The following is an 11,752-nucleotide window of genomic DNA, read 5'->3' on the forward strand; positions in this document are numbered from 1 at the left end:
CACAGTTGCCATCAAGTTGATTCCAATTCATGGTAACCCACACGTGTGTCAGAGTAGAACTGTGCTCCATAGTGTTCTCAGTGGCTGATTTTTGGGAAGTAGGTTGCTTAGCCTTTCTTCCAAGGCATCTCTGGGTGGACTCCAACCTTTTGGTTAGCAGCCAAGTGTGTCACCCAATGCTCAATAAAAGGAAGTTTTATTAATTATCATCATCTTCATCATAGTTTTCATCATCTGGTGAGGGGAGACGTGGCCCGAACAAGAAATTGCAGTAAAGCATGACAGTGTGCGGTCAAGGTGCTGTTAGATCCCAAGGGTATACACTTCAGGAAGGGGCATTTGGGATTGGGTCTTGAAGGATGCATGAGAGTTCAAGATTAGGGGGAAGTTTTCTGTCATGGATTGATTTGTGTCCCCAAAAAATATCTGTCAACTTGGCGAGGTCATGATTCCCAGTGTTGTATGATTGTCTACCATTTTGTCATCTGATGTGATTTCTCTATGTGTTATGAATTCTATCACTATGATGTAATGAGATGGATTAGTGGCAATTATATTGATGAGATCTATCAAGATTAGATAGTGCCTTAAGCCAGTCTATTTTAAGATATAAAAGAGAGAAGCGAGCACAGAGACGTGAGGACCTCATACCACCAAGAAAGCAGTGCTGGGAGCAGAGCGCATCCTCTGGACCAAGGGTCCCTGCACGGAGAAACTCCTAGTCCAAGGGAAGATTGATGAGAAGGCCGACAGAGAGAGAAAGCCTTCCCCTGGAGCTGACACCCTAAATTTGAACTTTTAGCCTACTTTGAGAAAATAAATTTCTCTTTGTTAAAGCCATCCACTTGTGGTATTTCTGTTATAGCAGCATTAGACGATTAAGACATCCTCCAAGGCAGCAAGACTGGTCTGAGCAAAGATAAAGGGGCTCGGAAGAGACTGGCATATCGGTGGAGGGGGAACTAGGAGTAGCTCCAGGTCGGTGAGGTGGGCAGGGATCTTTCAAGTTGCTATTGTCAATTTGATCCGGTATAGCTAGATTTTAAAAGAGCACGTTGCTCAAGTCCTGCCTGAGATATTCCTATGGTGGTTGCAAAGTGGGGCACTGCCAGCTCTTGACTCAGTCAGACAAATCTGCTTGCCGTATGTGTGTCTATGCCAAGTTGTTGTACGTACCCTCTCTGTCTTTCTGTGGCCCACAGCCAGTCCCACCGAACCAAGGCCCTCACCGTCCCCACCGCCTAGCCCCACAGAGCCTGAGAAGAGCTCCCAGGAGCCCTTGAGCCTGTCACTGGAGAGCAGCAAGGAGAACCAGCAGCCGGAGAGCCGTTCTGGCTCCTCACTGGGCGGAAAGATGTACTTGGGTAGCCAGGCCTCAGGCGGCATCCAGGAGATTGTGGCCATGTCCCCCGAGCTGGACACGTACTCCATCACCAAGAGGGTCAAGGAGGTCCTCACAGACAACAACCTAGGTATGGAGTGGCAGGAACCAGCGATGCTGTCTCCTGCACTGCTGGCTCCTACTTACCTTGAAAAAAGTGCCCGTGGGGAAATCCCAGGGCAGTGGAGTCCAACCTAGAGGTACTGGTTAGTCCTGGGTTATCTAGGACCCTCTGTGAGGCATCTGAATCTGACCTGGGTCGCTGGGGTGGCAAAGAAAAAGGAGGTGGACACAGGAGGTGGATGAAGTCTGATATGACCTGGAATCCTCAGCCCACAGCTTTCAAAACCTCCTTCCAGGGGGATATAAAGAATCCCAGTGATCGTGGGTTTCCCTCTCAACCCTCAATCAATGCTGAAATCCTCGCCCTCAGGGGCCACGCAGGAGGAATCTGCTGTAGGTCTGTTTCCCTATTTGGATCACAAACTCCTCTGAGATGTATGCGCAGGCTCAGCTCCCCTCCCAAAGAGATGCATGTCAACCCCAATTTCTTTGTTCGAATTCTTCTAAAAATATGTTCATTGTTTAAAAGTACCAAACAACACGGGAAAAAAAAGTTTAAAAGTAAGCAAATAATATCCATTCCCAGTCTCCCAATTACACCCCACAGTTTTTAAGTATCTTTGACACTTTCTGAATACGTACGAGAATATATATACACCCAATTTTTCCTTTATAAATGGAAGTGCACACATACGCTACTACAACTTGCTCTTTAAAAATTAGCCATCTTGTGTGGCCATCCTTCCGTAGTAGGATGATTCTGTCACCTCCATTCTTTTCCCTGTTGCTCCAGGACATGTACGCACCACAGCTTTTTGCCCAGCTGATGGGCCTTTCCAGTTTCCTGCTGCCTCTGACAGTGTATCTGGGTCTAACTTTGTGCCATTGGGCAAGTACAACTGTAGGATAAATTCCAGGCAGTGGAATTACTAGATCAAAGGAGATTCACATGTAAATTTTGATAGAATCTGTCAAATTACCCTCTAACAAGGTGAGATAAATTCATACACATGAAGTTTTGCAGACAGTTTCCAGTATCCCCTAGGAGTAAAGAACGTCTTAAGGTAAAAATGCCTTTTGGGTGGTAACTGTCTAGCGTGCCCCCTAAACCTCCTGTTCGCAGAAGGGTCCCCGTCACATTCACTCTGGATGCGAGTTCCCCTGTGTCTCTGGCCCTCCCTCTGAGGTAGTGGAGATGGCCAGGCCTTCTCTCCTGCATCTCTGACCTGTTCCTTGCTCTCCTGGGCTTTTCCACCCAGCCTGGGGTAAAGGCTGCCCTCCTCCCCTGTCCTAGGGCAGCGACTGTTCGGAGAGAGCATCCTGGGCCTGACACAGGGTTCTGTGTCTGACCTGCTATCCCGGCCCAAACCCTGGCACAAGCTGAGCCTGAAGGGGCGGGAGCCCTTTGTCCGCATGCAGCTCTGGCTCAATGACCCCCATAATGTGGAGAAGCTGAGGGACATGAAGAAACTGGAGAAGAAAGGTGAGACTTGGGTAGGGGGTGGGCCCCAGCACTGGGCACTCTGTGTCTGGCCTCAGATTTTCCCACTGGAACCAGTAAACCCAGGGCCCCAATGGTCTGGGCTCAACCGCAAGAAACATCAGTCCCACAAAACAAGGTAGGTGAAAACAGTGAAAATATTTATAAATCCACCATGAACATCCCAGTACCCCATCTCTCTCAGGATCCTTTCCCATAGCTACTCCAAAGCGGTTTGCCAGTCCCAACTCCATCATCCCCAAAACATTTTCTCTCTGAACCCTCTCTTCTCTGCTTTAACTCTCTGTTATATAGATCACCCCTTTGCCCACTACCCAGATTCTACACAACAAAGCCCAGAACTGACCTAGCCAACAAGAATCCTTCTCTTTTGTGGGCGTGAACTAGGGGATTGCAAATACTTATCTTGTCTAATGTTATCTAATGTTGTCTAATAAGTTGGTATTGAGCACCTGCTGTGTGCCCAGCCTCATGTTGGGCATAAGGGATTCTTGGATCTAAAAAAACCTCAGGTCCAGCTACTTCTAGCTGGATATGAGTGACTGCAAAGTTGTCACCCAGGGCACAGTGTGAAGCCATAACAGGGCAGTTGATGATGAAGGCCAGAGTCAAGCCAGGCTGTGTGGGGCAGCAGGGAGCAGGGAGCAGGGCCAGGACTGCGGCTTTGTCATCAGACAGTTCTGCAGCTGAGAACTTGGCCTGCAGCTTCCTGGCTGTGCTACCTTGGGCAAGTTACTTCCCCTCTTTGTGCCTTGGTCTACTTCATCTGACGATAAAATCAATAGCATCTACCTGAGAGCATCGCTGTGGGGATTAGACGATTAGACAAGATGCTAGGACTTTATTTTTCCCGTTCCCAGGAACCCTTTATTTTACATTTTAGCAATTTGAGGTCGAGATGCATCATACAGTTAATGGGTTCATTTAAATTCATGTTTTCCCACCTCTCCCCAAAGGCAGTTCTGGAATTCCGGGGCACTTCTGACAATCCAAGGATGCCATGATAGTACCCACTTTGAGTGCCTGCTCTGTGGGGGACGCCCTGCTCAGCCCTTTACCTATCACATGCACGTCCTAATCACTAGACGTCAGCAGCAGGCCAGGCTCTTGGGGCTGCTGTGGGCAGGGTGAGCCTCTCAGCAGAGGGGTTGGGAAGATTTGGAAAGAGACCAAGGAGGGCAAAAAGGCAGAAGGGACAAGACTATGGGGATGGGCCCCAAGTTTAGCCCTAGGTTTCGAGTTCTGAGGGGGGCTGGGTGATGAGTGGTTCAGGCCCTCTGACCACACCCCTCACCGTGGGGCTCCTGCCACCCCAGGGAACTGATAGGGTAGTAGCACTGGGCCTCTAGTCAGGGGGCCCCTCTCAGGCCGCCCTCCCTCCTCCCCCCACCCCAGCCTACCTGAAGCGCAGGTATGGCCTCATCAGCACCAGCTCGGACAGCGAGTCTCCAGCCACCCGCTCCGAGTGCCCCAGTCCCTGCCTGCAGCCCCAGGACCTCAGCCTCCTGCAGATCAAGAAGCCCCGTGTGGTGCTGGCACCCGAAGAGAAGGAGGCACTGAGGAAGGCCTACCAGCTCGAGCCCTACCCCTCCCAGCAGACCATTGAGCTCCTCTCCTTCCAACTCAATCTGAAGACCAACACCGTCATCAACTGGTTCCACAACTACAGGTGGGGCTCCTGGGGGAGGCCGCAGGCCAGGAGGAAGGGCAGGGATCTCGGTCAGACCCCCTTTCCCATCCCAGGGCCTGGAGGGGGTCCAGCATGGCCTCGGCGAGGTGAGGAGGCCATATGGCACGTGCCTTTAGTTCCAGAGCATAGGCAAACTGGCTGTAAAGCTGAGCACCAATCTCCAGCTGGAGACCCTGGGCAGGTTCTTCGCCTCCCTGAGCCTCAGGCTTCTCACCTATAAAATTGGGGCAGTAATGTCATAGCGTTGTTCTGAGAATCTGACGGACTAACATATTTATATAAAGTACATGGCACACAGTAAGCGGTAGGTGTTGACGTTATTATTATTTCACCCAACTTGCTCTGTGTCTGCCTCTAAAAAGGCACAGGGAGCAGTATTTGGAGCCCAGGCCTGAGGAGCCATAACTACCCACTGAGCCTCTGAGTGGACCCTGATATGGGACTTTCGGCCTCAACACTCCCCCACTCCCAAGGCCAAAGAAAACTCCTCTGGCGCCCTCTTCTGTGTCCACCATCCTGGGGGAGCAAGTGATTTCTACTGCTGTGGCTGCCTCTCCCCTGAGACCTGCCCACTCTCCGGTCACTAGTCTGTGGGGTCACTGGCCTGCAGGGGGCTGAGCTTCCTGGGAGCTTAGTCCAGGGCTGGGTCAGGCATTGGCTGGGTAAGGCAGTACCCAAGGGATGCAGAGGGGCTTCCCATGCCAGGTGAGGAGGTCCCTGTGGAGAAAGCTTGAAGGGGGAATTTCAGGAGCCTAGGGGTGCAGTGGTTAAGTGGTCAGGTGCTAACTGAAAGGTCAGCAGTTCGAACCCACCAGCTGCTCCATGGGGGAAAGCTGTGGCAGTGTGCTTCCATTGAGAGCCTTGAAAACCCTATGGGCCAGTTCTACTCTGTCTTATAGGGTCGCTATGAGTCGGAATTAACTTGACAGCAGTGGGTTTGATTTTATGGGTCTGAGGCACAATGATCCCCACCCAAGTTTCCTGAGCAGGAAATGTCCCCAGTTGCCAGTGTGGTACCAGAGAGGAGAGCCATCCATCTGTTCTAGGGACAGCAAGAAGGTCCTTTGAATCCCAAGGGAGAACAGGAAGAAGGAGACTTGGAATGCTGGAGCACTTGGAGTTTCCCCTCCCCTTAGCCTGAGCATCGATATCACACAGACCTGAGTTAAGGTCCCACCTTGGCCATATGACCTTGGGCAAGTCACTTTACCTCTCTGAGTCTCACCCTTATTTTACAGATGAGGAACCTAATACCCACCCCACAATGCTGAATCAAGGGTCAAGTGAAATAACTTCGGGTGTAAACATATTATAGCATATTGTTTATTATCTGGCTCAGACCAGAACCTGCCAAAGAGCAAATGACACAGGTCCTTAGAGCCTTCCCGCTGTGTCCTCCTTCCCTGAGTAACACGGGGACGTCCTTTCCCCTCCGGCTCCCACAGGAACTGAGCTCTCCATTATTCAGCATCTTCATTCAACACGTATTTACTGAGTATACACAGTGATGCAGGGTCTAGAGTTAGGGGGGCTCAAAGACAACATCCCTGCCCTAAGGAGTTCACAATTATGAACTAAATAATTTCACTACAACCTAATAAATACTGTAAAACAGAAAAGAACAAGGGGCTGAGGGAACAGGGAACTCTGCCTGAGAAAGACTATACAAAGGAGGTGACATGAAGCTGGGTTTTCAAAGATGCGTAGGAGTTTGCACCAAGAAACAGAGGGAATTCCACTTCTATAAGAAATTACTCTCAAAGAGATATAGTTACAGAAAGATACATTCTTTTATTTGATAAATGTTTACTAAACCCCTACTCTGTGTCAGGCACCATAGTAGGTGCTGGGAACACTGCAAAGAGCAAGACAGACAAAATCCCTGCCCTTAGCACCTCTATCAGATCAACAGGAAAGGTCTTTTTTAAACAAGTATGCACACTAATGTATTATTACAAACTTCAATGAGCTCTGAGAAGGTGATTAGCAGGAGAAAAAATACAGGGAAGCCCTGCTTCAGATTTAGGAATCAGAGACTGAAAAAAAAGACTAATTTATCCTGAAGTATGAAGGACTTTTTTTTTTTTTTTTGAAGGACTGTTAGCCTCATATTTGGCCCGTCTCATTGGTATTTTAACAAAGGTCCAGTACTGGATCTACAGTTTGGAAGTTCCAATGGTAGAACTTCAGCCACTGGGCCATCATTAAGCCCTCTCAAATCTACCTCAGTGGAAACCACAAGAGCTCTGGAGGGGGCCGAAGGAGATGGCAGAGCCTCCCAGGAGGTGGAAAAGACCACCCTTATGGAAGGACTGGGGACTGAGAAGGGAGTAGACGAAACAACTCTCACAGTCCCTCCAGGCCTGGGATCCTGGGGTGGGGTGGGGTGGGGGTGGGCATCCCCTACTGATTAGGGAAAGAGGGGAAGCGGGAGAGTACCACCCTCAAGTCGCACCTCTACCACTCGGTGGCTCTGTGATCGTGGCAATCCCTGTACCTCTCCAAGCCGTTCTCCCTGTCAGTGGGAATGAGACTAGTGTACCGCTCATAAGATTATTATGAAAGAATCCACACAAGTACTCAGCCCAGTGTCTGCCATGTGATAAGCACCCACTACTATGATGTTTATGGTTATAATTTTGATATTAATAAAATAAAATTGACCATTAGTATAATAAAAATGGGCAGAGAGCTATAGCTTTGAAGGTGCTGAAGGAACCCCTGTAACACAGTTGCCCATGCTCCTTTATGACCTGGGACAAGCCATTGAACCTCACTGGCCTTCATTTGTTCTTAGGAAAATAATTGATGGGGTTAGACCCATTCCTGGTCTTCCCTGCTCTGAAACATAATTTATGAGTCTAAGTTTCCCTCTGACAGCAGGGTGGCCGTTGGAGTGACGAGGGAATGGGTTCTGGACTGGCATTCAGGGTACCTAAGTTCTGGTCCTAGCACTGCTGCTGTGTGTTATGGTGACCTAGGCAAGTCTCTCTCCATGCCTCAGTTTCCCCTTCTGGGCTGATGTTGAGGAACCCCTCCAGGAAAGTGGCAGGGGTTTGTTGTCACAAAATAAACTTGGGTTGGACTTGGTGAGATGTTCTAGGACAGTGCTGTCCAGTAGGAGTATGAATCACTTATGTGATTTTAAATTTTCCAGTAGCCATGTTAAAAAAAAATATATACTAAAAAGAAACAGATGAAATTAACTGTAGTAGTTTATTTTATTTAGCCCAGTATGTCCAAAATATCATCGTTTAAATATGTAATCAATACAAAAACATTAATGGCATATTTTCCTTTTTTTTTTATTATACTAAGCCTTCAGATTACAGTGTGTATTTCTACCCTTACAACACATTTCAATTTGGCCTAGACACATTTTAAGTGCTCAGGAGCCACATGTGGCCAATTACTCCTGTACTGGACAGTGCAGGTCTAGATCATGAGCTTTGGAATCCAACAGTCTTGATTTCAATCCCAGCTCTGCCACTTCCTGACTGTTTGATTTTGGGCAAGTTACTTAATATCTCTGAGCCTTGTTTCAGAGGGATAATACTAGCACTCACCTTATAGGGGGGTTGTTGAGAGGGCTTCATAAGAAGATGCATGTAAAGAGGCTTAGCACACAGTGAGCCCCCAGCTGAGTGGGTGGGGGTCCAGATGCCACTCCAGTGGATTGAACCAGGGTGAGCTGGGTCCCCCATCCAGCCTCAGGCTCACCGCCGTCTCTGCCCCAGGTCACGAATGCGCCGGGAGATGTTGGTGGAGGGGACCCAGGACGAGCCAGACCTCGACACAAGCGGGGGCCCTGGTGTTCTGCCACCAGGCCACTCCCACCCAGACCCCACCCCACAGAGCCCCCAGTCTGAGGCTGAGGACCAGAAGCCTACAGTGAAGGAACTGGAGTTTCAGGAGGGCTCTGGGGAGAGCGTCATGCCCCTGACCACCCAAGACAAGCCCCAGGTGAGGATCAAGCAGGAACAGACAGAGGAAGACACTGAGGAAGAGGAGAGAGGCCAGCCCCAGAACTTAGGGGAGCCCGAAGAGGGCCAGGCTCCTCCCAAAGAGGAGCATCCTGACCCTCCAGATAACAATGGACTCCTCAAAGTGGCTCCAGGGCCCCTCCTTCCAGGCGGGACCACCCCAGACTGCTCCTCGATACATCCCCCCCGGGAGAAGGAGGTCAGGGAGCAGCTTCACCCGGACCCACTAAGTTTTAAGTCAGCCTCGGAGTCCTCACGCTGCAGCCTGGAGGTGTCACTGAACTCACCCTCAGCTGCCTCCTCGCCAGGCCTCATGATGTCTGTGTCGCCTATCCCCTCCTCCTCAGCCCCCATTTCTCCATCCCCACCTGGAGCCCCCCCTGCCAAAGTGCCGAGCGCCAGCCCCACTTCCGACACAGCTGGGGCTTTGCACCCCAGCGCCAAGGTGAACCCCAACTTGCAGCGGCGGCACGAGAAGATGGCCAACCTGAACAGCATCATCTACCGGCTAGAGAGGGCTGCCAATCGGGAGGAGGCCCTGGAGTGGGAGTTCTGACGGCAGGGATGAGGGGACAAGGGGGATACTATGGTGGTCACTTTCCCTCTCTCACTCACTGTCCTGGAGAGGATAGGGCAAGGGAGGGAGGAACTCAACCATCAAAATGTGGACAGGAGTGTTATTCCGTTTACGTTTTTTGTTGTAATCCTAGTTTTACAAGTTGTGAGTGGGTGGGTGGGGCAGGTGCCACTGCCTCCTCTTTGCGGCACCCCCTGCCCTAAGGAGCACCTGGAGCTCTGCTCTCTTCTCCACCCTGACCTCTCTGCAGGAGGCTGAAGCAAGATGGCGCCACATTTTCACCTGAAAACTCAAAACTCTTTTAGAAAAATAAATAAATATTTATAGACTTCTTTTAGATATTTTAATAAAGGATCCTTTGGAATTTATTCCCAGCCGATGCTGTTTTGATATTACAGAGAGTTATAAAATCAGGATGCTGTCACAACTGTTGCGAAGTATACACTGAAGTTGTGTTGTTTTTGCCACTAGATGAGATTAAAAGAAGACAATTATTCAAAGCCATCACAAGACACTATAAGACTGACCAAAATTTAGATAACCCTTGAACCACCATTTTTTCCCACATCTTGTCTGTGAGACACAGTGCATTGCTACTGCCCTTCCAGAAACCGTGTGGAAAAAGAGAAAAGTCCAAAAGACTCTAAATAAAAACCTCGATGCCATTGAGGATGTGTTTCTTTCTGGTGGTCTGTTTTGCAACCTTGATAACACAAAATGTCTCGTGCCGTGGTAAATGTTGTAGAGATGTGGGCTGTGGCCCGACTGTCCTATACGAGATGTAGCATGGTACAAAACAAACTGCTTACACTCCCTTGAGTTAGACACCTGTGGGCCATGGAACTCGGGTCAGACACCATCCATAGACAAGACGTGGTTCCAGACCCTTTGGAAAGCCGGGCATGGGGCAGGTGCTTGGAGGATGGTGCTTGAGCCGGAGTGACCCCATTCCCCAACTTGAATCGTGGCCACAGCCCAGGACGTTTCCCCACTGGAATCAACATGGGCATTCCTGAGGAAAACTGTGGCCACCATCTTCCCCTCCTGTGTTTTAAGAAAGAAACAGCATTGGATATCCCACAGCACTGAAGCTTGGCAACCAGCGCCAAAAAGGTAAATTAGCCAAACTAGAGACCCCAGCTCCCTTTCTTGCCATCTTACCTCACAAGTTGACCCTGGTGCTGTTCTGGAAGCTGTCTACGACTCAGAGTCCTTGCAGAACAAAGTGAGATGGCCAAGTTCATCACAACACATCCACCATCTCCCAGCCTCCAAGCCCATTTTCCGGTTTCCAAGGAATGCTGGTTTGGGCAGCAAAGCTCCAGCACCCCACTTCAGAGTTCAGCGGCCTTCCTCCAGAGTCTTCATCATGGTTTCTAGAGGGAGATTTCCCATTTTGGATGGAGTAGCCGCCATATTGGTTGTTGAAGCTCTCATTTGTTTTTCTTTCTTTTCCTTTGTCAAACTCTCCGTGGGAAGGCTGAATTAGGTGACTCCTCAGCTGAATCCAGAATGACGATGAAGGGGTGGCCAAAATCGGCACCAATGCAATGCCCAGGAGAGAGATGGCCGGTAGGGGTCTCAAGGATGCAGCAAGTGTTTGGAAACCAAGTTTACAAAACCCAGTGACCAGAAGGGAACAATTGAGGGCCGTTCCAGAAATTGCAACTCTCATGCACCCAGCCCAGGCTGCAGATTGCACCCCAATCAGCAACAACACAAACCCTGATGGAAAACTTCCTTTTCCATACTCCCAGGCTATGCATTGAAGAGTTTTCCACTGTATACATTTTTATCCAGATGAAGGTATTTTTATATTTTGACAATAGGAAACAGTGACCAATTTTCAGAGTACTCAAATCTGGAACAAACGAACCATCTCCTTTTAGCCACCACCGCCCTGTCGCAATCTAGACAACTGTGGGGGAACACACCACTTTTTACTGTTGAAACCCACACAACATAGAAATCCAGGCTTACACGCCGACTACGAGTCTTAGAGAGCTAAATTTGGCTTTAGTGTGACGGGATTTGATTAAGCACTTAGTATATAGTCTTTTGAACACAGAAATCCTGTTGTACTTAAAGCTACCAGACCTGTGAACAACTTTGTCAGGTTCACATCCTATAATGGGAAAAAAAAAAAAAAAAAAACCCACAAAACCATTTCTATGAGAGATTGATGAACTTTGTTTAAACTTTTAAAAAAAGAAAGAAGTTCTGTAAACGAGTCACTAAATACAGAATTGTATAATGATGCCTAGGTGTCGTGCTTGCTTTGTTCTGGAGCTGGGGTAGCAAATTGGGGGAGGGGGGCAGATCCAGCCCTCACTCCCAAAACGCTCTTTTGAATTGGTTTGCCAACATTAAGATATGGGGTCATGTCCCATAAAATCTTGATTACCAGCTTCTCTTAAAAATCGTAAGATTTGGCCACATGAGCCCCACATTCCACCGTGATGACAGCCAGCTGAGGAGCGGTGCCCCCCTTTAGACGGAGGGTACGTGCTTCTGATTCACCTCAGTCCTCACCTATGCTGCCTGCCCAGCCCCTGTG

At 49.2% G+C, this 11,752-nt stretch overlaps 1 protein-coding gene across 10 annotated transcripts in view; it reads left to right on the forward strand.

Annotated features, from left to right (window-relative positions):
- CUX2 (cut like homeobox 2) overlaps nucleotides 1-11,454 on the forward strand; it is a 162,219-nt gene extending 150,765 nt beyond the window's left edge. For all 10 annotated transcript variants that reach the window (XM_064272200.1, XM_023539304.2, XM_064272199.1 and 7 more), the window contains 4 exons: nucleotides 1,203-1,472; nucleotides 2,739-2,927; nucleotides 4,341-4,614; nucleotides 8,373-11,454. In XM_064272200.1, coding sequence (XP_064128270.1) covers nucleotides 1,203-1,472; nucleotides 2,739-2,927; nucleotides 4,341-4,614; nucleotides 8,373-9,174 — 1,535 coding nt within the window. In that variant the 3' untranslated portion in view covers nucleotides 9,175-11,454. The remainder of the gene's footprint in view (nucleotides 1-1,202; nucleotides 1,473-2,738; nucleotides 2,928-4,340; nucleotides 4,615-8,372) is intronic.
- The last annotated feature ends 298 nt before the right edge of the window (nucleotides 11,455-11,752 follow it).

The sequence above is a fragment of the Loxodonta africana genome, chromosome 19, assembly GCF_030014295.1.
Source record: "Loxodonta africana isolate mLoxAfr1 chromosome 19, mLoxAfr1.hap2, whole genome shotgun sequence".
NCBI lineage: Eukaryota > Metazoa > Chordata > Mammalia > Proboscidea > Elephantidae > Loxodonta > Loxodonta africana.